This window comes from Gobio gobio (assembly GCF_949357685.1).
Source record: "Gobio gobio genome assembly, chromosome: 4".
Classification (NCBI taxonomy): Eukaryota; Metazoa; Chordata; class Actinopteri; order Cypriniformes; family Gobionidae; genus Gobio; species Gobio gobio.
In genome coordinates this window covers 34,309,774-34,335,739 of record NC_137100.1, presented here as the reverse complement: position 1 = coordinate 34,335,739, position 25,966 = coordinate 34,309,774, and the positions used below count along the sequence as shown (strand labels likewise).

General features: G+C 37.7%; 1 protein-coding gene across 2 annotated transcripts; it reads right to left on the bottom strand.

The window, feature by feature from the left end:
• Window positions 1-25,871, bottom strand: cnot6l (CCR4-NOT transcription complex, subunit 6-like). 2 transcript variants are annotated; one of them, XM_079815682.1, is made up of 13 exons: window positions 25,725-25,871; window positions 23,480-23,601; window positions 23,051-23,237; window positions 20,918-21,003; window positions 19,676-19,765; window positions 19,498-19,566; window positions 19,256-19,413; window positions 12,976-13,130; window positions 12,731-12,882; window positions 11,689-11,916; window positions 7,941-8,143; window positions 6,840-7,045; window positions 1-1,150 (listed from the first exon to the last, which is right to left on the bottom strand). In XM_079815682.1, exons 2-13 carry the CDS (start codon window positions 23,589-23,591, stop codon window positions 1,114-1,116), a joined length of 1,683 nt encoding a protein of 560 aa, XP_079671808.1. In that variant the 5' UTR covers window positions 23,592-23,601; window positions 25,725-25,871; the 3' UTR covers window positions 1-1,113. The 2 variants fall into 2 exon arrangements, with proteins under 2 accessions (XP_079671808.1, XP_079671809.1); XM_079815683.1 differs by lacking the exon at window positions 25,725-25,871 and adding an exon at window positions 25,263-25,327.
• Window positions 25,872-25,966: the final 95 nt, after the last annotated feature.

Here is a 25,966-nt window from a genome sequence, read left to right as displayed (position 1 = left end):
AAAATGACATCTTTATTGCCTTTAATGTAGGACAGTAGGACAGGACTTTCAGTTTGTTTTACAAATGGGCCACATGTAGCACCATTTTCTGTTGCAAAACAAAACAATAAAGACGAGTTTTGTTTTTCATATCATAATGCATTCACAAACCAAACAAGATTTAGAAAACATGTGTCATTGAGAAAAGCCAATGAAAAAGCCATCATGTTGGTAAACTGCTTTTTTGTCTGCCAATTCTAGTCAATGTGTCTCAAGTTTATTAAGAAAATTATGCTTTATATCATATCACATTGGACCACAAAACCAGGCATAAGGTTTTTTTTTTTTAAATTGAGATTTATACATAGCATGAAATGATACACTTTCCATTGATGTATGGTTTGTTAGGATAGGACAATATTTGGCCAAGACACAACACTTGGTGCAAAAAAAATCTAAATATTGAGAAGAAATCGCCTTTAAAGTTGTCCAAATGAAGTCCTTAGCAAAGCATATTACTACTAATAATAAATGTTTGATATATTTACGGTAGGAAATTTACTAAATATATTCATGGAACATGTTCTTTACATAATATCCTAAAGATTTTTGGCATAAAAGCAAAGTCTATAATTTTGACCCATATTGTTGGCTATTGCCACAAATATACCCGTGCGACTTGTGACTGGTTTTGTGGTCCAGAGTCACATATCACAGTCATGCAAGTCCTCAACAAGAATGACCTCAATCCATGGTGCCACAGTCCAGTCATTCAATGAAAGACTGATGCTATTTCCATATGCATTTATTACTAGTTTTAAAACACTGCGTGTTCATCACTCTGGATAAAAATAGCTGGCTAGTCAGACCCTTTGACAATTATATTTGGAAATATAACCTGCTGGTTCAGTGGGAATTTCTGTGAGAACTACTGGATATGTTTTAAACATACACATAAGCCTCATAAAACAAAACTACTGCTACCACAAAATCAGGGAAACAAAGTGAAGAAAGCTGACCATAACAACATTATAACTGCATGGATCACAGTCACTTTAGTAGACATGTCCCTCTGGTGAAGAACAGAGATGGATGGGTGGATGGAAGGGTGCAGGGATGGATGCTAGTGCTGGCTCACTCTGTAAGCGTCTTGTTTTCACAGGCAGTACTGCTGTAGAAAAGATGATTCAGACTAGGCACAGTTTGATCAAAGTGGAATGCTCTAATTGTGAATCATTTTCTGCAAAAGTCACTTCATAGATGCTGACAAGACTCAAATTTTTGTTCTTATTTTAGAAATTATGCAATGTCAAATATTGCTCATCATTTCCTGATTAAATTAAGTTTTTGGATGGCCATCAGCTATTAAAACAAAGTGAATGTGTTGTCTCTATACAAACCAAATATGCAATTAAAATGTACAGGGATGGGAGTTAATCAGCGTGGTTATTGTTTTTTTTTTTTACAAAGTCCAGTAACATGCAGCACACATAGTCCAACACCTCATAGTCAACTTCAGCAACTCGGAACTTTTATCTTTTGAAGCTTTTTTTTACTCGTACCAGCTCAACACAGAACCAGGCACAGTCTGCTCAAGCATGTTAGGAAAGCCATAGCTATATCCAAATAGTCATTGTGTGAGCTTGGATGTGTCGATTAGACAAGTACTACCACCAACTTACACCCATCACAGGTTAAACATCTTAAAATGCTCCAGGATTTTAACTCAACAACTTGCTTTAAACATTTTTATGATTTCACAAGCAATCGTGGAGAGAAATGTTCCCACAGTAGTCATGTAACAAACAACAACAGAAATGCAACTGATATCAAATAAACACTTTAGAAGTTATTCGTTTGCCAAAATTCAGCTTAATACTGGAATACACTACACGACTTTTGTAAGTTTCCTAAAGACAGAGGCAATCTGAATACTTGATTTCACAGAAAATTACGTAGTGTATGATGGGCACAGACTCAGATTAGTTTTGGCTTCAGATTATGATCCATCCAGTCAGAACATACATGTTTGATTATTATTATTTTTATTCATCTCCTAGCAAAAAGACACATTTCTGCATGTTTCTGTTGTGTTTGGAACAACTTGAAAGTCTGTTAGTATGTGATCCTCAGTCGTATAGTGTATGATGCCATTTTTTCTGTAACCATTAAAAAAAATTGGCAAGTGTACGAATGTATTTAAAAAAATCTGTTCAGAATTAAAGTTATGTAGCCGTCATTCAAGTCATTCCAGCTTTTAGAGAAATTTAAACTCTGAACCATAAAAATGTAGTTTTAACAGAGAGAAAAACTTCAACTTCAACCTCTTACAGTACATTCACACGGAACGTCTGCATTAACGCTTTTCATTTTCTTTGAATGGGTGACATATCATGAATTGTGGGTTCCGTTGCATCGCTTCACTGGCATTGACTGTGGCAGAAGTTGCATTTTTTTTTTAGGTGCCAAGTTCTGCCAACACAGGCGTCAGCCAATCAAATTCCCTATGCATATACCCTAGTGCAGACACTAGCCAAATGTGTTCATGCAACACTGGAAAAGTAATGTGATTGGCTGTTGTGAATGTGATGTTCGCATCAGCATCAAGCGTCAGGCACGCCCTCCATTAAGCATCAACACCAGCACCCCATGTGAATGCAGCGTTACAACAGAAATGCTCTTAAAGGGGTCATGACATGATTTTTTTATTTGTATTATTTTAATATGTTCCTTGAGGTTCAGTTTAAAGTTTTTTTGCACAATAAAATAAATATATATATAATAATATATATATATATATATATATATATATATATATATATATATATATATATATATATATATATATATATATATATATATATATATATATATATATATATATATATATATATATATATATATATGTGTGTGTGTGGAAAAACAACTATTTTCAACCCTCATTCTGACCCTCTGTCTGAAATGATCTGTTTTAAAGAGGCGGCTCCTTTAAGGCTTTTCAGTAAATTACCATTGTTATGATTGGCTAAAAGGTGTGGGCACAGTTCTTTTTGCGGTTGACCTTGTTGCATATGTATTTGTAGTTTTCCTTTCAGGCGCAAAATTTATGGGAGGAGAGTATTTAAATGAATCACACAAGGTGATTTACAAAGGTTTGCGCTCGTAAATGTACTGGTGTTTGGACCATTATTTACCGCCAAAAAAAAACAGACACTAACGGGTAGATTGCGTTGGTCATTATGGAAATGATCCGGCTGCGCCTGTGTTCATTCATTTGCGTGTCATCAGTAGATCATGCGCAGAACTGTCCACTCCTATCTGCGCTTTTATGGGATTACGCTCTCACAGTAATTCACCCTTTAGTAAATCTGGCCCCAAGTGTTTTGAAAACATTATCCATATAATCTTTTACAGACAAAGCATTATCAAATCGTTTATGATTTGCAATTTAGCTACGGTCAGATCCAATACAGCTGACTGCTCCATCTGTTAACAAAAGTTTCTTTGTGAACTCTCCATTTCACTGTGCCTTATTTACAAAACAATCTGTGGTAAAATCCTCTGAACAAACATATAATGGTTTGGCGTGATTCAAGACGGCATTAAAAATGCTGATGGTATCCTTCTGTACTCGCAAACAATCTGTTTAAACAGGACACGTCAAAGTGAACGCTCCTTTAAGCTTTTATTTATAATTCCATTTGTCCTCTTGTCGGCAGACTCGAGCATGTGGAGTAAAATGAACGGGCATCTATATACTGTATACAGTGTAGACAGCGTCAGTGTTTATAATGGTTCTATTTGCTTTTGACGTGGCGCTGGCATCTGGTGTAAGCATATAATCAAATGTGTTTACCTGTGTGATGTCACAAAACCCCCAAAATATTTTGGAGGTTGATTAAATAAATGCTTGGTTTATAATGAGGAATACGTTTTAAGATCTGAAAATTGCACAATGTTTTAATGGTATAAAGACCTCTTATACAGTGAGGAGAAAAAGTATTTGATACACTGCTGATTTTTGCAGGTTTGCCCACTTACAAAGCATGTAGAAGTCTGTAATTTTTATCATAGGTACACTTCAACTGTGAGTGACGGAATCTAAAACAAATCCAGAAAATCACATTGTATGATTTTTAAGTAATTAATTTGCATTTTATTGCATGACATAAGTATTTGATACATCAGAAAAGCAGAACTTAATATTTGGTACAGAAACCTTTGTTTGCAATTACAGAGATCATACGTTTCCTGTAGTTCTTGACCAGGTTTGCACACACTGCAGCAGGGAGATTGGCCCACTCCTCCTTACAGACCTTCTCCAGAGCCTTCAGGTTTCGGGGCTGTCGCTGAGCAATACGGACTTTCAGCTCCCTCCAAAGATTTTCTATTGGGTTCAGGTCTGGAGACTGGCTAGGCCACTCCAGGACCTTGAGATGCTTCTTATGGAGGCAATCCTTAGTTGCCCTGGCTGTGTGTTTCGGATCGTTGTTATGCTGGAAGACCCAGCGACGACCCATCTTCAATGCTCTTACTGAGAGAAGGACGTTGTTGGCCAAGATCTCGCGATAGATGGCCCCATCCACCCTCCTCTCAATACGGTGCAGTCGTCCTGTCCCCTTTACAGAAAAGCATCCCCAAAGAATGATGTTTCCACCTCCATGCTTCACGGTTGTGATGGTGTTCTTGGGGTTGTACTCATCCTTCTTCTTCCTCCACACACGGCGAGTAGAGTTTAGACCAAAAAGCTCTATTTTTGTCTCATCAGACCACATGACCGTCTCCCATTCCTCCTCTGGATCATCCAGATGGTCATTGGCAAACTTCAGATGGGCCTGGACATGAGCTGGCTTGAGCAGGGGGACCTTGCGTGCGCTGCAGGATTTTAATCCATGATGGCGTAGTGTTTTACTAATGGTTTTCTTTGAGACTGTGGTCCCAGCTCTCTTCAGGTCATGGACCAGGCCCTGCCGTGTAGTTCTGGGCTGATCCCTCACCTTCCTCATGATCACTGAAGGTGCCCCAGACCGAGTGAGATTGACCATCATCTTGAACTTCTTCGATTTTCTAATCGCCTTCTTTTCTAACAGTTGTCGCCTTCTCACCAAGCTGCTTGCATTTTGTCCTGCAGTCCACCCCAATTTTATCCCTGATGTCCTTACACAGCTCTCTGGTCTTGGCCATTGTGGAGAGGTTGGAGTCTGTTTGATTGAGTGTGTGGACAGGTGTCTTTTATACAGGTAACGAGTTCAAACAGGTGCAGTTAATACAGGTAATGAGTGGAGAACAGGAGGACTTCTTAAAGAAAAAACTAACAGGTCTGTGAGAGCCGGAATTCTTACTGGTTGGTAGGTGATCAAATACTTATGTCATGCAATAAAATGCAAATTATTTATTTAAAAATCATACAATGTGATTTTTGGATTTTTGTTTTAGATTCCGTTACTCACAGTTGAAGTGTACCTATGATAAAAAATTACAGACCTTTACATGATTTGTAAGTAGGAAAACCTGCAAAAATCGGCACTGTATCAAATACTTGTTCTCCCCACTGTATGTCAAATTTGACTTTTCATATCATGACCCTTTAAATCATATAATTGTTGCAAACAAATAAAATGAGTCATTTTTCTAATTTCCTACAAATCACAAAATGCCATTCATAAACATTAATTAATGTTCAATTTGTACCGATGCAGCTGACAAGCCATTAGCATTGAAAAATGTGTGGAACAATACAACAAAGCAGATTCTGTCTTCATTTAATCAACCTCGTCATTTTTTCTTCTGTGGAAAAAAACCCCAAAAAGAAATGCCTCAGAGTTTTGTCCATACAATGGTCAAAAATGGAAGTCTAGTCGATGGTAACCAAACTGTTTAGTTACCAACATGTTTCTTTTTTGTTCCACAGAAGAAATATGAAACAACGTGAGAGTGAGAAAATGATGGCATAATTTTTGGGCTAGTCTTCTGTAGCAACAAATTGTACCAATAACACCAACCCTGCCATTCAAACATTCTTTTGAGATGCTCATTGACAACAATGAGGCAGGGAGGACTTTGTATTGTGTAAATATACATCAATATGATGATGTGATTTAGATGTTGCAAGCAAACAGCAGAAACATACACAGCTGGGTTTTAATCCGTAGGGCTGGGATCCTCTAGTGTAAATTTTGGACATTAAATGAAATGTTTTACATAATACGTCACATTGCACTATGAAGAATTTTCGATTAAAAATAGTTTCACTTCATTATCTTAATGCAAATCCATCTTCTGGTAACGTCGAATAGGGGAACTTGAGTTCATATTGGACAGGATGCAGTGAATATTTGATGTTGCACAAAGACAAATGTGGTTTTATTGTACTGGGGATTTTTTACAAATCAGATCATTTTTATTTTAATTCATTACGCATCCTTTGTCAAATTTATGAGATGTTGAAGGGGAATTTAAAAGAGGATGCTGATCGAAAAACAAAGTCTTAATACTCGTGCTGACATTGTTATGCTACACGATCGGTCTTCACATATGTTACACATTTCTACCATCCATATACTGACACATGGCTTATACAATATCACATTCAGATTCAGACAAACGGATCAATTTCCCTGAAAGCAGCATTTGTTTGGTACCAAACAGAGAATCCCAACCCTAATTTGGTATTAGGCTTTTGTTTTCAAGTTGGAAAACGTAATAATAAGATCATACAATCGTGTGCAAAGGTTAAAAAAAGGAACAAAGTAGGTGAATACTTCACTCCTTAATGTGTGTGCCTATATTTTTAGGGCTCATGATAGGGGTTTGTCCATGATTTGGGGTTTAGGAGAGTAAGGGAAGGGGGGCTGCACTACCTGTGGACAGGCAGATGCAGCCCGTTGAGGGGGGGTAAAGGCGGGTGGTACTCCAGCTGAGCCAAGAGGGAAAAGTGATCGGAGGGGATGTGCGGGTGTGGGCAGCCGGTTATGTTGTTGTCCTTCAGCCACTGAGTCTCCAGTGGACCCAGAACACCCAAAACACTCATATGTGTCTTAGAGAAGAAAACGTAGTCAATCACACCCTTCAAAAAAATAAGAGGAAACGAGAGGTTTTAAAAAGGAGTAATAATCTCAATATGCAGCATGCATTTAGACTGTGATGAAAATGGTCAATTGTAAATGCAACCAAAAATTTTAATCTGCGGTAATAATTTAAACTCAGAAGTCCAACAGCAGCCTTACAGCACCCTGGATTCCATGCAATACCATAACAAAGCAAGTCACGATTCACAAACGAATGACTCCTATAAACCAAGTTGGTCCAAATATTTCAAATTTGCTCATGAGTTTTGAATGAGTAAATCATTCAGAGTCATTACTGACACTCTTGACGCGAACCAAGAGTCTTTTAATTTTAAATGAACCAGGGACATTTATTGACATTCAGCCAATTTACTGACTTGATATTCATACAACAATTAAAGATTCATATTCATAGAGTTTTGTTGTAATAAATTAAAAATGGTTTTCTATAATAAATAATGGTATTCTAAAGAAAACAAGCAAGAAGCTATGAACTTAATGAACTAAAGCACTTCTGAACAAACTCACTGACCTAATTCTGTAATTTGTCAATAAAAAAAGATGTTTGGCTCCAAAATGTTTCATTCTTGGAACGAATGGGTCCCAGGTCATTTTTTGCCATGTCTGGAGCCCTTATATAAAATATACCCAAGACTCTATAGGAGCTCGATTCCCATTGCAAGTATAAAGTAATTTTAAGGTTACTACCAGTACCTACTATATGTAATAACAGTAAGCAACTAACCCTAAACCAAAGCCTAACCGTAACTCTATAGTAAGTACATGTAGTTAATTAATATTACTCAGTACTTATTTGAGTAAGTACAATGTAACTACGTTACCTTAAAATAAAGTGTAACAAAAAACCCCTCTCTGAATTATGCATCTCCTCACCTTGAAGTCATAAGTGTAGTTGGTGTAGGGCATGAGATTCCCCTCGTAGGCACTCTTCAGCTGGAAACTGTGTGTGACACTGCCATCAGGCTTGCCGTTTTTTCCATTGCAACTGAAGTTGGTTAAACAATCGCTGTAACGCAGTTCCTTAAAGTCTTTGTGATTTTCTGCAACTCCACCATTACTCAGATATTCCACCACACCTGTGAGGAAAAGCCAGGAAACTTGGTGATGCTGAGACAAGGGCTTCATGCCAAATCTACTTGAGGCAAAAGTTGATGTCAATGGTAAAGGGACAGTTCACCCCAAAATTAACATCATTTACTCACCTTCATGTCATTCCAAACCTGCTTGACATTTTTATTTCTGTGGAACATAAAATATGTTATTTTGCATAATGTCTCAGTGTTCCAATACCATTAAAGTCAATGGTTGCCAACATTCTTCAAAATATCTTCTTTTATGTTCCACAGAAGAAAGTAAGTCATACAGATTTGCAACAACATGAAGTTGAGCAAATAAATTATGACAGAATTTTCATTTTTGGGTGAACTATCCTTTTAATATAGAAGCAGGATGATGTAGTTTTAACCTAATGTAAGGAACCTAATGTCCACTCTCCATGGGTGCTATTTTATGGCTCCTGTGCTTTAAGTTGTAGTTTGGTTCTCTTGGTTCATTTAATCCGGACAACAAAAAAAACCTCTCTCCCGCCTCGCTTAATGTTCACAATGTAATTTTAAAGACAGAACCTAAAGATAAAAAAGGCTTTTATGACATATATTTTGCGAAAAACACTGCTGTGTGCTGGGATATACACATATGATGCACTATGATGTACAAAACATATGATGGTATTTTTACAAGCTGAGAATTCGTGAAGAGCTTATAAAATGTGTAAAAAGAGTCAAAACAGCACCAGAAATTCCTCCGTCACGTACACACAGAAGATTTGCTGAAGGGAGACGGCGTTTCCGACGGCTGTAATGAATGACAAACTGTAATGGACAAGAAAACCCAGGTACTGTATGCTTGAAATTTTTAGGGTCACATCTTGTGATATCGCATCCTCTTTTTGGTTCGTTTAGATATCTTTGGTCCGTGTTGCGTTCATATTTCAGTCGAGCTACACCAGAGGTTTTTTTGTAAGCAGACAGAGACCGACCTTTTTAACCCACTTATTCAACTGAACCACACTAACAGAGCAATAGCACCAGAGTTCATTTTAATCAAACCAAACATACCAGGGCCGTGCAGAGAGTTCTTCAGGGGCAGGGGCTCAAATGTAAAAAAGGGGCAATATATATATATATATATATGTATATATATTAGTGCTGGGCATCGATTAAAAAAAATTAACTAATTAATCACACTTTTTTCTGTAATTAATTGCGATTAATCGCAAGTTTTTAATATTTTACGTTTTTAATATTTTGATATTGTAATAATTTCAGTTACTCAACAATTTAAAGACAGCATATTTTAAATATGTGTTGTATTGTCATATTTTTATGAATGAAGGCCAGTATCACTGATACTAAAGTGTCTATGAAACATTAATGACGTTACATTACAGTATAACTGAAAGCTCCCAATTTCAACATTTATTAGGCTTTAAAAAAACAACTTTTAATTTAAGTGAACTTAAAACAATCTTTACATAAACCCAAAATAATAAATGTTAAATTTACCCATTGCCTTCCCTGTTATACATATACAGAAATGTAATAGTTTGTAGTACTTTCTTAACTGCATAAATAATAAATTAAATATAGATGAATCATCATTAAAGCTAAATTTTTCTCTGTTCCCGTTGTTCTTTGATGAACATTAATGACAGGCATCATTAGTGCTACTGTCTCTTTAAGAACAGCCGCGGATCTCACGTGCTGTCCCGCGCATCTCATTTCCTCACAACTCTTTAAGTTCATTTAAGACGTTATTTAACTAATTTAAGACTCCTAATATGAGAATACTCAAAACCCTCTGTGTTATTGTTTGTTCAAGAGCAAAAGAGAACTCGATGTGAGCAGGAAACTGACGCGAGTCTATCTATGCGTCGAGTGTGTGTGTGTGTGTGTGTGTGTGTCCCTTGATTAGCTGACATGAGACGCATCCACACAGACAGGACACTGACAAACACACACACACACACACACACACACAGGACATTGTTATACAGCGCGTTCGCTTGTGTCTTGTCACGCTTGGAAGCATTTACATGAATAAGAGCGTGATGATCATGTAACGCTAAGCAAAAATGGATATAAAAACGGACGCTGCGTTATTTGCGTTAAATATTTTAATTGCGTTAAGCTGAAAAAATTAATCGCCCGCGTTAACGCGTTAATTTGCCCAGCCCTAATATTATATATATATATATATATATTAGCAACCATTCAATTTGTAATTGCTTGCTCATCAAGCCTGCATTTATTTAATCAAAAATACAGAAAAAACAGTAGCCTAATATTGTGAAATATTATTACATTATGTTCTTTTTAACTTTTTATTAATCAAAGAATCTTGAAAAGAGTATCACAGTTTCCATCATTGACATTAAATCCTCATATTAGAATGATTTCTGAATGATCATGTGACACTGAAGAGTGGAGTAATGATGCTGAAAATCCAGCTGTGATCACAGGAATAAATTATATTTTAAATTATTTTAAAAAACATAATTGTAATAATATTTCACAATATTGCTGTTTTTTATCAAATAAATGCAGGCTTGATGAACATAAGATACTTCTTTCATAATGCTGCATAATATTTAAAAATGGTAATATAATAAAGTACTTTCACGTAACCATTTCGCCAGCCTACACTTCACATGTAGGAGCCGGTGGCACTTGGGTTTTGTTAAATTTGATAGTTTCATGAAATAGTAAACGGTGTATCAATATACATAAATACATGTGAATTTAACACTACTTACCATTAATGCGACTTTTGCAGCTGCATGGTTTTGTGCAGCTTTGTTGTCAGTCAAAATCCATTTTGTCAGTGATGCAATTTATAAAATGAGACAAACCGCAGGAAATCGTTCCACAAACGTTAGTTCGTCTGTCCATGTAATTTTCAACCGATTTATGAATAAGAACAGAAAATTAACGCTCCACTTCACATCGCCCAATGGAATTTGAAACTTGTTCTGCCAAATCACAATTGGTTGGTGTATATACATGACAAACGGGCATTGGTGAATTGTGTAATACTTTAAAATATATAATATATAGATTTGTAATTAAATCAACACATTAGCTCTGATTATGGATGAAAAAGAAATATTGGTTTACTTTTTTCCCGTAAGGCCACACACTCTCTGAAAGGACCATTTGGCTCGAGAGCCGTTTCCGAACAGTGGAAAATCAGCTGTCAATCAAAACGCACGCAACCCATAGCAACGCGTTATGACAACGCCTCAACAGAAATTGTCCGACTTTTGAGCCGTTCGTTACTATTGTATACATTGTCATGTTATAATAATCACATTTATTTAGTTTTATTGACCACGATATTATCATTGATATTTGTCTGAGAGGGGCACTTTTGATTCATTTTGAAAAAGGGCAGGGGCTCGAGCACCCAAAGCCCCCCCCCCCCCCCTCTGCACGTGCCTGAAACATACCAAGTGTGAACACGCCCTTGGGAAGAACTTACTTACACAATACAGATTGCCCCTGTGGGTTCCTCATTCTTTTTAATTATTTATCTTAAATAAGCAGTTCCAAATATAACTCACCAGAGTCTGGGAGCGAGTTGAGGTCAGCACACAGGACGATAGGGATGGAGCTGGTGTCTGACGTTGGTGAGGCAGAATTGATGGATCCCGAAGCCCTCTCAGCGATACTTTTTAGCTCAGACAGGAACATCATGGTCTGGATGAGCTTCACGTCCGAGTACTCTGGATCCCAGTGCATGTGGGCATCAGCTACCAGCAGGAGCTGTTTCTCTGAAGGCTGCGTCAAACCTGCAATATAACACCACTAAAGCAAATGGGACGAAAATATTTCAATAAAGAGGAGGAAATGGAGCTGCCTCCTTTTAATTCTGAGATTTGGATCTACAATTCACTATGTTACATCTAAATAAGATCTTTGAAACAGGAAAAACTCAGTGAACCTTTTTTTGAAAGGTCAATCTATATCGCAATCTTTAGAAAACACAAAATATTGCAAATTGATTGCACAGAAAAAAAGAATATGCTGAGAATGTAGAAATAAAGCAGAACCAGGGTCTTATCTGAAACACTGTTGACAAAGTATTTTGATGAAAAACTGAAGACTTTATGGCAGACCAATAGACTGTTAAATTTGTCATATTTCAAAAGTGCATAACCCAACATTTTGGGTTACAACATTTTGACTGCCATCAATGTTTAATTTAATTTAATTTAATTTAATTGTTTTACCCTCTAAAAGACTGAGGGAAATGCTATTATTGGTGTTCTTTTTAAGGTTCATGTCTGAAATCAATGTCTTGACTTGCCACACATAAAGTAGCAAAAATGTATAGATAGATGGATGAATGGATTGATAGATAAAAGTTTTAGCCTAAAAATGAATTCTAATGTCATACAAATCTAATCTAGTGTGTTGTTTGGAACTTAAATTAATAATAATAATAATAATAAAGACAGTAGTTATTATTGTCATCTCATGTACACACTTTCAACTTTGAGATCTACTGCCATCTACAGGAAAAGGTTAAACAGCAGCGTGTGAGGAAGAGAGAACCAGGAGATATTTAATGTCAATTAAAGAGTTATGATTCAAGGTCCTTACCACTAGCAAATAGGTCTTTATTCACCTCCAACAGGACAGCTACTCCAATGTTATCTTTGGTCATGACTCTGTTTAGCATAACCTCCGATCCCTCTGAATTTGCCATGGCAACCTGATTGAACTCCACTGTGTGTTTCTGCACCAGAGCAAATCTAGAAAGTACAAAAAGGGAAAAAGTTGAGCTGGATGTCATTTCAATTTAAAAACTTGTATTAAAAAAAAAAAAAAAAAACCTTGTAACTCACTTCTCAGTCTTGAAGAAAACAGCACAGCCATCCACATGTTTCCGCTCCTGTTCTGACACGAGTTTGGCACGAGACTTTGGACAGAAAAAGCCATCATATCCACGGTCTTTCAGTGTTTCCAGAAAGAAAGTGTAGTACTGCTCTGTTTCCACCTCCTGCATATGCCAAAAGCACCATACAAACATCAAGGGGAATTTATTGTTTCAATGCATATTTAATGATTTAGCTTTATTGGTTATGGAAAAAACACATTTTCATTAACAATGTTAGAAATTAAATACATGAGAGGTACACTACTATTCAAAGGTTTGGGGTCTGTACCTTTTTTTAATACTTTTATCTAGCAAAGATGCAAAAAAGATCAAAAGTGACAGTAAAGTACTTTTACAATGTTTTAAAAGATTTCTATTTTAAACAATCCCTAAGGGGCTAAGCGCCCTATTGTTTTCTTAATGTCCAGTTTTTTCCCCTGTACTTTAGGGCAAGTTTGGGGCCCTTAACATGCTCAAAAACTATTGAAATTTGCACACACGTTGGAATCATCAGCCATTAGGGTCGGGAACAAGTTGACTTGGGGGGTCATGGGGGGGCTCTGTGGTGCACCCTTTTCACCTACATTAACAGAAAAACTGAGACGGACTAAATCCAGAAGAACTGCAGCAACGTCTCCATGATGCTTGAAGAAGCTTTCCTACTGACACACTACAGCAGAAGATATAAATAACTGACTTAAAATCATTTTTGGGCTGAAAATAGTAACATGCCTAAGAATTTTGCACAGTACTGTATATTTAGAAATTATCAAAGACTACTTAAACTGAGACTACTCAATTTAGATATTTAAAAAAAAGTATTTTTGATGGTAGTTATTTTACATATACCCGCTTTAATTGGACATTGTCCACTGTGCACAGTTGTCCTAAAGACACCAGGGTGGCGGTGGCGGTGGCTCTGGAGCTTGGGCCCGTCATTGCTGCTTGCAGCTATATTGATTAGAAATGTGTCTTGAGCACCAAATCTGCATATTAGACTGATTTCTAAATGATCATGTGACACATAAGACTGTAATGTAATAAAGTAATGATGCTGAAAAATCAGCTTTGCCATCACAGGAATAAATTACATTGGTAACACTTTACAACAAGGTTCATTACTTAACATTAATTAACATGACCTAATAATAAACTGCACTTATAAAGCATTTATTTATCTTTGTTAATGTTAATTTCAACATTTACGAATACATTATTAAAATCTTGTTAACATTAGTTAATGCACTGTGAACTAACATGAACAAACCATGAACAGCTGTTTTTTTATTAACTAACATTAAAGGTCCCATGGCATGGCATTTTTCTATTATTTTATAATGTTTCCTGAGGTGTACTTATATTGTTAGTATGACTTTTACATCATAAAATGTCATAATTTAGAAATAAAAGGCATTTTTTCTATACTGCTGTTTGCCCTGTGGCTGAATGCCCTGCTTCAAGAGGCGTGTCTGCTGTGAGACTTCAGTAAAAACGCCCACTGTTGTGATTGGCTGACATCAATGCATTTTAAATGAGCGGAGGGGGCGTGGTTTAACGAGGTCTACGAAGCAGGAGCAGGCACGAGCTGCTGCCAGAGAGACGGATGGACCTGAGTTCACTTCACATCAGTTCTCAGCATGTCTGAACTGTTGTAGTTACAGCATATACTTCAGGTTATTAGTCTATTTCTAGTTGGAGGGACTGTCACTCATGTCAGAAAGTTAGTAACTTTAGTAAATTATGGATCAGCGCTGACTGGAGACGCGAACCGTTTAGAACGATTCAGTCCGATTTGGTGAACTGATTTGGTTCACTAAAAAGAACTGGTTCAAAAGAAAGATCGTTCGCGAACCGGACATCACTAATGTACCAGAGATGGAGCTCAGCGATTGCTAACAAAGTTATTTATAGTAACTACTGAGTTGTGAGAGCGCTGTCAGTCAGCGCGAGTTTATTGTGTTTGTATCTGAGAGTTCTGAATAAACACGAGTCCCAGTCACACCGAGTCCTCTTCATCATTATTACCAACTTTGTAACACATGCAAAGTACCATTACAGCTGTCGAGATGAACGAGTTAAAAGTAAGTGTTGATAATAGCATTATTTTTTAAATAAAATAAAAGCGTCAGTGACGCGCGTTGAGTACACAGCGCAAACAAAGACACAACAGCAGTAATCGAATGTAATCCAGTTTATTGTGGGGCTAGGCTGGCTAGCCCGAATATGCTCACGCTTACCCCCCTTCTGCTTAATCTCACGCCGCGTTTGGTGCCTCCGCTGTGGGCCAGATGCAGTACTGGGGGTCGGGGATGTTGAAGGCCACCGGCCAGTGCAGCCCGAGCTTAGGTGTGTGTGAGGTTTATCTCTAAAGATGTTACTCTGCCGATGTTGAGCAGAAACTCATGACTGTGTGCACATTTTAGAACCGATAGACGCGACGAGGACGTACAAAAACACTGACTCACAAGATAGAAAACACGAAAACACCGTTCTGTCGGGAGAGAGAGAAGCCGCATTGTGTGCACGAATAATAAATAATTAGCTACACATCAGAAATCACTGATCACAGATCAGAAGGAACTGAAAAAAGACTTCTGTTTTCATTTGTACATCCAAACACTGAGAAACTGCCAGCATTCACTCGTTCACAAGCAATGATCTCTCGAGCGCTTGCATGGGCGTGACAGATTCTCTGGGCAGAGGAAAGGGAGGTAACCGTTCCTGCTTGGACGTCAAACCAGGAGACTTCAGGATTGGCTCGTCTGTCATTTTCTCAAAGGCAGAGAAAGACAGCCAGAACTCGGGTTTACACCGATCAACATTTCTATCCACTTGGGGACAATATTCAGGCTAGGGGAACTCATATTAATGTTGAAAAACCTCATAAAATGAAAAATTCATGCCATGGGACCTTAAACAAAGATAATTACAAGGCTCTGTGGAATACTTGATTCTGATTGGTCAATCGCGCATTCCAGTGGTATGTTATTCCCAGATAACAACCACCAAAACGAATAACACACCGCTCATCCGGGTACTACGAGTTACCTTGACCGGTACTACTTATATGCTTAGCTGTCGTTGACTGTCTGGCGCCATCTTGTGACTGAAAAACACAACCACCACGGGTTACAATGGAAGACTTCAAGGGTTTCACGGCCAGAACTTTACTTTATAAAGTTTTAAATATGGATATTTTTCGTACACAAACGCATCGATTCGCTTCAGAAGGCCTTTATTAACCCCCCGGAGCCGTGTGGAGCACGTTATTTGACGGACAGCTGCATTTTTCATGGACTTCTAAAACTACAATTACTGCTATTATAAAGCTTGGATTAGCCAGGGACTTTTTTAATATAACTCCGTTTTTATCCGTCTGAAAGAAGAATGTCATATAAACCTAGGATGACTTGAGGGTGAGTAAATCATGGGCTAATTTTCATTTTTTGGTGAACTTTCCCTTTCTGCATTAATTTCAACATATATGGTAAAAACAAATCTTTTCAGCAATAGATAAAGGCTTAAAGCAGTTTGGAACTGTTTTTCTTCGCGGAAGCTTTGCGTAAGAGGTAATAAAATATTTAAACTCAAGACAATATTTTGTGTCTAATTTACTTGAGACAAGTAGCCGTGTAATAAGCGGGATAATGCTTGTACAGATAATACTTGTCTCAAATAAATTATCCCTTACTTAACAAATACATTAACAAATGTACTGCTCATGGTTAGACCATATTAGTTCATACATTAACTAATGAAACCTTATTGTAAAGTGTTACCATTACATTTTATATTATAGTAAAATACAATACAGTAATGTTAAACTGTAATACTATTTCACAATATTACTGTTTCTACAGTGTTTTGAGCAAATAAATGCAGACTTGTAAGCATAAAAGACTTCTTTCAAAGTAGGGCTGCGCGATATGGACAAAAAGTCATATCCCGATATATTTAGGCTGAATATCGATATACGATATATATCCCGATATTTTTCCGCAAAGTGAGAGCAAATGTTCAGTCAAAGTCAAAGCCAAATATGACGTCACAAGTTTTATTGAAACCGGCCATTTCAGTGAACAGTTGCAAAATCAAATGAATAAATAGTAAACAGGTTTCTTCACCTGGTTCATAATTAAATGCTCAACTGTTCAATTAACAATAAAATGTAAAAAAAAAAAAAAATACTGTATAACAATAGGACAGGAGCAGGGGCGTAGCCATCTTTTCAGAAGTGAGGGGGACAGAAATGTCAAGTGTAATACCAGTTTTTTTCTGACCTTTGTCTAATTGACAGATTTAATTGATCTTATCTCTTGCTTTTAATTCAGTAAGATATCAAATACACTGCTGAACAATAACCACTAATATATATAATGTTTTCCCTATATGTTATGCCAATTTTATGATTGGTTTATGTACTACAAACACTTGTGCATTAAGTCCCCATGGATTTTATGCTTTGTAAAAAAAAATATCACTGAATAAGCCAGAAAATATACAGTACCTGTCAAAAGTTTGGAAACATTACAATTGTTAAATGTTTTTGAAAGAAGTCTTCTGCTCACCAAGGCTGCATTTATTTAATAAAAAAATGCAGTAAAAAAGTAATACAGGGAAATATTATCCCAATGTAAAGCAGCTATGTGAATATATAGTAAAAAAGAAAAAAATCTTTGTAATTTATTCCTGTGATCAAAGCTGAATTTATCATCATTACTCCAGTCTTCAGTGTCACATGATCTTTCAGAAATCATTCTAATATGAGGATTTGCTGCTCAAGAAACATTTATGATTATTATCAATGTTGAAAACAGTTGTGCTGGTTCATTTTGTGGAAATCATGAAACTATTCAAACATTTGCGGTAAGATAAAAAAAAGAGAGAAATTAATATTCTTATTCATCAAACATGCTTTAAATTGATCAAGTGGCATTTTTAATATAACAAAAGATTTATCCATGCTTAATTCAATGCAAATAAATGCTGTTCATTTAACTTTTTATTCATTAAAAAATCCTGAAAAATAAAATGCATCATGGTTTCCACAGCTGTTTTCAACAATGATTATAATCCTAAATGTTTCCTTTTCATCAAATGATCATATTATAATTATTTCAGAAGGATCATGTGATACTGAAGACTGGAGTAATGATGCTGAAAATTCAACTTTGATCACAGGAATAAATTACACTTTACTATACAAATTAATACATCTGTGAATATATTTCACAATATTAATGTTTTAACTGTATTTTTTATTAAATAAATGCAGCCTTGGCAAGCAGAAGATACTAAACATTAAAAAGGCTGTCAGTTAGCACTGCATTATTTATATTCTTTTTTGTCAATAAATACCTTGAGATGGCTGGAAAAACACAAACCATAGGCTATTGTCGCAATCGTGTTTGTTGTCACGTTTCATCAGTCAATTGGAGTGTTGCACGAGAGTATTAGCACTCCATAGTGTTCAGATCGCCTCGTTTTTGGATACGAATAAAATGACAAGTCATGTATAGATTATTTTGTGTCTTTGAATTTAAATCTAGATTTATTTACGTTGGCTTCTACGTAAACGCACTTGCTTGTGTAACAGACGTAGGCCAGTAAGAGCGGTGCGACTAGACGCTGGTTCGAATCCCGCACGGAGCGGGTCGACTAGGACCGGTGCAACCCGGTAAAAGTGCGGGGGACGAATGTACGTTTTATTAAAAGTGCGGGGGGCTGGAGCTTTTTCGGGTTGTCGATGGCTTGCGGCTGTGGCTTCTGCAGCGCGCAGTTTCAAAGACTCTTCGTACTGCAGTTTGTGCCACTGTTTTAGGTGGTGAAAAAGATTTGTAGTGCTTCCACCCCTGGCTGTAACTTGTTTATTGCACTCCTTACAAATAACGTGATGTTGTTGCTCATCTGATACTTTGAATCCTCCGCGCGTTTCGAAGACGTAGTTGCTTCCTCCATGTTTGTTTAAGAGTGGCTCTGTGTCTGTGTGCCTGCCCCCTCCCCCCCTCGAAAAGGAGGGGCGGTGGCGCGGGGAGCAGCGCAAATTTGAACTATATCGATATACGCGATATGGTCTAATTCCATATCGCGTCTAAAAATATATCGATATATTTTTTTATATCGATATATCGCCCAGCCCTATTTCAAAGCATTACAAAAAATCAACAACCCCAAACTTTTGGATGGTAGTGTATATTTTTCTCATTTTAACTGAGATTTTGTGATCTTCAGATTGCGTAGCTTCATACCTGCAGGCTAATGATGTCAGCATCACAGTTAGTGATCTCCTCCATGATGCCCTTCTTCCTGTACTCCCAGTTAAGGGCCCATGAGGGACAGTAGCCATACAACTGCCTTGTTGCATACTTGTCACAGAGTACATTGTAGCACATTACTGTGAACACAGCTTGAGAAGACAGATATTTAATATTAGCTTTGCGGTTGCTAAATCAGGCTTTTCAAAAGCTTGTGATGGGATGCTACTAGGTACCTGAGGGCATCATTTGGTCTCGCTCCCTCAAAGTGATCCAAGGTCTTTGGGGGAGTTGTTCTGGGTGGACTAATTTTATGAGGGAAAATAGAGGAAGTCAATCAACTGAATAACATAATTCAATGAATAACCTATGTACTGTACAAATAAGCCACTATGTACCTGTGTCCGTTATTACCTGCAAGATTGTCAAGCATGTAATTCAATAACTTCCTTGTTCCGTCAGGCTCCTGATACAGGTTGAGTATATCCTGGGACAATGGATTACCTGCAAAAGAAATATTGTTCTCAGGCCTAATTAAAAAAGTGCATGTTTGTTCTGCACATATACAGTGCATTCGGAAAGTATTTACAGCGCTTCACTTTTGTCACATTTTGTTATGTTACAAAATTCATGTTATGTTAAATTAATTTCCCTCAAAATTCTGCTAACAATACCTCATAATTACAACGTAAAAGAAGTTTGTTTGAAATCTTTGCAAATTTATTAAAAATGAACCTTCGTCCCAGTCTGAGGTCCAGAGCGCTCTGGAGCAGGTTTTCATCAAGGATGTCTCTGTACATTGCTGCATTCATCTTTCCCTCGACCCTGACTAGTCTCCCAGTTCCTGCCGCTGCAAAGCATCCCCACAGCATGATGCTGCCACCACCATGCTTCACTGTAGGGATGGTATTGGCCATGTGATGAGCGGTGCCTGGTTTCCTCCAGACATGACACTTGCCATTCAGGCCAAAGAGTTCAATCTTTGTTTCATCAGACCAGAGAATTTTGTTTCTCATGGTCTCAGAGTCCTAATGAGGACTCCCATTAGAGTCCATTAGACTCCCTTCTAATGAGGAGTGGCTTCCGTCTGACCACTCTACCATACAAGCCTGATTGGTGGAGTGCTGCATAGATGGGTTTTCTTCTGGAAGGTTCTCCTCTCTCGACAGAGAAACGGTGACAGATCCCCAGATCTGTGCCTTGATACAATCCTATCTCGGAGGTCTACAGACAATTCATTGGGCATCATGGCTTGATTTGTGCTCTGACATGCACTGTTAACATTGGGGCCTTATATAGACAGGTGTGTGCCTTTCCAAATCATGTCCAATCAACTGAATTTACCACAGGTGGACTCCAATCAAGTAGTAGAAACATCTCAAGGATCATCAGTGGAAACAGGATGTACCTGAGCTCAATGTTGTGTGTCATGGCAAAGGCTGTGAAGTGTGAATACTTATGTACATGTGATTTATTTTTTATTTTTATAAATTGGCAAAGATTTGAAACAAACTTCTTTCACGTTGTTATTATGGGGTATTGTTTGTGAAATTTTGAGGAAAATAAGGCTGTAACCTGTAACATAACAAAATGTGGAAATAGTGAAGCGCTGTGAATACTTTCCGGATGCACTGTAAACATAAAAAAAAGTTTCACCTTTGAGGCCGAGGGTTTGCAACTGGAACAGCCGACCAAGTTCATAAGGCAAAACTCGTAAACAATTGTTGTTCAAAAGCAATTCCCTGGAAAATACACATAGTGCAAAACATATGTTACCATGTAACAAGGTGTCTGTTTAGTGTAACTGAATAAAATCCTTCAAAGTGAACTACAGAAAGGTCTTAAGTATTGATTAGACAATTACATTTTAGCTTAAATAGAGTAGTAGACCCTCTGAGTCCCATTCTAATTCTATTTTTTCATACATTTTGTCTATTTTAAATGGAAACACCAAAACTATTTAGTTTTGTTAATGACTATTGTCTTTAAGAACCTGCATGTGCTAAAAGGTCAATAAAACAATTTCACTTAAAGTCCCTGTAAAGGCAATTCTGAGATTTGTTTCAAAACACATTATAAATGTTAGAAATGTATTGCTGAAACACATTACAAAGACTGTGAACTATGAAGTACTGAATTCAGAAGTTAGACCGTTAAACAGTTTTTCACCGTTGCTGTGTTCAGGATTTTCTGGGCGGGGCTAAAACGGTGGCTCGATGACGCACTGAAGCCACCGAGTCTGGCTCCTCCCCTAACACGATCATAACTACAGCACATTCGCATCAGTTCGCCCGCTCGATCGCGAGTTACTGACAGTACTGTTAGTTACTATAGTCAACAACTTACAAAACAGCTTACAAAACAAAAACGATGAAGAGGTAGATTAATTTTGTGAACAGCAACCTTGATGGAGAGCTGAGGATCATCACCGACACCTACCTCTGCAGTGACTTTACACCGGATCGTTTTACAAACTTTCACCGGAGACAACTGGGATTCACTGATAGTCCGCTGCAGAACCGACTATCCCCCGCCCAGGCCTTCATCCTCCCATCCCGCCGACATCTGGTGCGTCGTGATCATAGACGCTCGTGATCAGTGAGTGTTGTCTTGTGTGCTACTGCCGCTTTCCCGCGAGTGGGCGTGGTTTCGGCGCCGACAGCGGACACACCCCCAGCGTTTGAGAGCAGAGAATGCTGCTCATTTTTTCAAGTTTTTGATAAGCTATTTTATGTACTTCCCGGATTTTTTTATGATTCAAATTTGGCTGGGTGGTTAAAGGGTTAGTTCACCCAAAAATGAAAATTCTGTCATTAATTACTCACCCTCATGTCGTTGGACACCCGTAAGACCTCCGTTCATATTCGGAACACAAATGAAGATATTTTAGTTGAAAGCTGATGGCTGAGAAAGGCTTCACACAGGCCTCCATTGGCATTCAGTACATTGACACTTCCAAGATCCATGAAAGGCACTTAAAACGTCGTTACAAAGTCTATCTCACCACAGTGGCTCTACAATAATCATACAATGCGACGACAATAGTTTTTGTGCGCAAAAAAAAATCAAAATAACACCTTTATCCAACTTGTTCTCAACTTCCGTGTGTGCCTCCACGACGCATGCGCGAGAATATGACGTAGCGCCGGTGTTCGGGAATCGATGAAATACACACTTTAGCCCCATTTTGAGCACTACGCCGAGACCTAAAGCACGATCAGTGTAGAATCCAACAGCTGAGATACGCGCGTCTTCCTCTGCTCGTAAACAAATCGCTTCTGGGTCATATGTCCGAACGCCGGATCTGCGTCATATTCTCGCGCATGCGTCGTGGAGGCACACACGGAAGTCGAGAACAAGTTGGATAAAGGTGTTATTTTGATTTTTTTTTGCGCACAAATACTATTGTCGTCGCATTGTATGATTATTGTAGAGCCACTGTGGTGAGATAGACTTTGTAACGACGTTTTAAGTGCCTTTCATGGATCTTGGAAGTGTCAATGTACTGAATGCCAATGGAGGCCTGTGTGAAGCCTTTCTCAGCATCAGCTTTCAACTAAAATATCTTCATTTGTGTTCCGAATATGAACGGAGGTCTTACGGGTGTCCAACGACATGAGGGTGAGTAATTAATGACAGAATTTTCATTTTTGGGTGAACTAACCCTTTAATAACACATTTATCTGTGGTGTGAGGAACTCAGAACACATGTTTAGTTTTGACTTTACATGGACTTTAACCTCAGTCTGACAGGATCTCGTAGAGACGAACCGATTTGTTAAAACGCACCTGAGAGTCACCATGTTGCCAAGTTCTGCTGGCAGGCTGCGCAGTTTGTTGGAGGACAAGTTCAGATAGACGAGATGGGGCAGCTTTGCGATTTCAGGGGGAATCCGGCTCAGGTTGTTGTTGTTGATGTGGAGAGCAGTCAGATGGGTCAGCGTCCATAGTGAACTGCTCAGGCTTCTGACTCGCCCTGTACCATAGAAGCACAGACAGAGTAAAAAAAATTATATTCGTCAAATATCCAGGAGAACACACATACCAATAAATATACTGAACTACTAAAAAGTTGTTGTACAAGTAGGATTTCATGTTTCATGTTGCGATTTATTCATTAATTTCTCTCATGTAAATGTTCCTTCAGTGGCACATTTTTTTTAAGTTGATTTTATGAGTTGAAGAATACATTTGAAGAACTGAGGTATAATAACTAACCAGAAATCTCCAACTCAGTCCAGTTTGATTTCTTCCCACTGGCCGCTTCCTCAGCTGACATGATGGTGTATAATCTGCGTGGGTCTGGAGGATCATATTTTTCCTTTGGCATGCCTGTTAATCTGAAAATTCATGCAGAAAAATTCGATTTGTCACCTTTTCTCTTACCTACAGTATGTCACTCAGGTCATTTTCTCAAAAGACAAATATTTGTATGAATCATAAGAAACATAGAGCAAGTTGAAAGCCTGATCTATGAGTCAGCTGGCAGTGTAACTGTCATTGTAGTGGTCAGTTGAGAAACGCAGTGAGAGTGACTCCCTCTAAGGCCTTCAGACCAAGCCGACCGCCCTTAGACACACTAACATTATGTAAACTGATATAAATCAGACAACAAACAAGACCTTGTACTTGCACAAAGAAAATCTTTTTCTGACAATGGTTAGGAATTGCTTAAGCTGAATTTAAAATAAAGCTTGTAGTTACTAAGTAAAGTTGTAAAATATCAACATATCATCTACACTACAGTTCAACAGTTTGGGGTCGTGAGATTTTTTTTAATGTTTTTTAAATATGTTTGTTATTCTCACCAAAGGTTGAGAAATATTATAACTGTTTTCAATTATAATACATTTAAAAATGTATTAAAATGTAATTTATTCCAGTGATGGTAAAACAGAATTTTCAGCAATATTCCTCCAGTCTTCAGTGTCACATGATCCTTCAGAAATCACTCTAATATGATAATTTGCTACTCAAGAAACATTTGTGTTGAAAATGATTGTGTTGCTAAACCGGGATACATTTTTTTTCAGGATTATTGATGAATAGAAAGTTCAAAAGAACAGCATTTATTTGACATATAAATCTTTCATCAAATAATGTCTTACGGTCACTTTTGTCTTAGAAAGTATTATTTTATTTCAAAAATGTATTTCTTAATGACACCAAACTTTTGAACAATATAATCAAAAATACAAGCCAGCACGAGAGATCCCGAGCACTTACTGAGAGACAGACAGCTGATGTTTACACTGATACACTAAACTGTTTGAGTAGTTGATACAGTATCTCTCATGCTGAGCCAAAACATTATGGCAATCTAGGGCACTGACAGTTTAACTTAGTTGAACTTTGGAGACGTCATAGACGTTTCTTATCAATCCCTTTCAGCTGTAAAAAGAAAGATGAAAGCAAAAGAGCACTTACACACAAGACACTATTAATAGGTAAAACCACCAGCAAGAGCTTTTGAACAGATGACTGCCCATATTCGTCTTGTATAGAAAGGACACACTGTAATCATTCAGTCGCAGCTGTTACACACAAAAGTACATTGCCAAACTTTAAGATCTGTTTGGGTATAACATAATATCCTACTTCTGAATTATAGCTTCTGAATGTTTTACATGCAGAACTTCAGGCACTTTACTAATTCCATTAGAGATCATATTCATATCAGTTTGTCACTCAGACCATAATATTGCACAGCAACAGTTTCAGTCTCACTTTTTTCCATTTTTCCATATTGTGAATTATGTGTACATTATGTTTACATTGTGCATACTGGTCAATGTGTGTATTGTGGGTTCTGTCACTAAACCGCTCTGTGTATAGTCATGTCATGTGACATGAAAAGTTATTTGACTGAACACTATGGCGTATAATATGCAAACGAACGCTGGGTCACGATAATGACAGCTGATGTGTTACGTAACCCGCACTTTGAAGTTACTAATAAAACAAAAACACAAGTTCTGGACTGAATCTAACTTGTACTTACGGTTTTAAATGCCGTCAAAAACGTCGTGGTGTTTTGCATTACAGGTAACAGCGAGTCAACGACTCAGTAGAGTCGTCAACTAACTTACTCAAACGGCGGGGTTTGTGTTATGCAAGGCTATTATTATGCCATGTCAAAAAAGTTGTGGCCTGGGTGATTTACATAAAATAAGTTTTGTTGGAGAGCTGACAACCACAACATGAAAAGCAGGAGCAGATCTGACCATCTGGCAGTTCAGACGTTCCTCGTGATCACCAAATACGGTCATCTATAAATCAGGAGAATCTGTGTGGCGTGTAATAGGTTGAAACACTATTCTCTCGTGTTTATTGAGTTACAGATCACATCTTCTCCTTGTGTGGTCTTCTGGAGGTAGAGCTGGAGACGTTACGCATATTTGACATCCAACAATATAAACAACACAAAAACAGCACCCCCGGAATGCAGGACGTAGATTCTTACCTGCATTTGGGAGGCGGGAGAGGAGCTGCTGGTGTGATATGATCAAAGACATAGAGACAAACTGTGACCGATCCTCATCCTGACAGTCGGGCAGAAGGAAGGACAACACTCTGAGCTTCCGCTCCAGTCAGCGGTCCCCTTACAACTAGCAATAAGTCCGATTCATTTCTGCGAATCGGTTCTTTCGAACAGGCAACTTTAAAAGAACCGGTTCAGACAACAAATTTGGCCATTCTTTTACG

What these genes read in the sequence shown, in the direction of transcription:
- cnot6l (XM_079815682.1), bottom strand. Translation starts at nt 23,591, where the DNA reads ATGCCAAAGGAAAAATATGATCCTCCAGACCCACGCAGATTATACACC. An exon ending in GGCAACATGGTGACTCTCAG is followed by an intron (nt 21,004 to 23,050) that starts GTGCGTTTTAAC and finishes TGTATTTTCCAG; the next exon opens with GGAATTGCTTTTGAACAACA. An exon ending in GTTTTCTTCAAGACTGAGAA is followed by an intron (nt 12,883 to 12,975) that starts GTGAGTTACAAG and finishes TGTACTTTCTAG; the next exon opens with ATTTGCTCTGGTGCAGAAAC.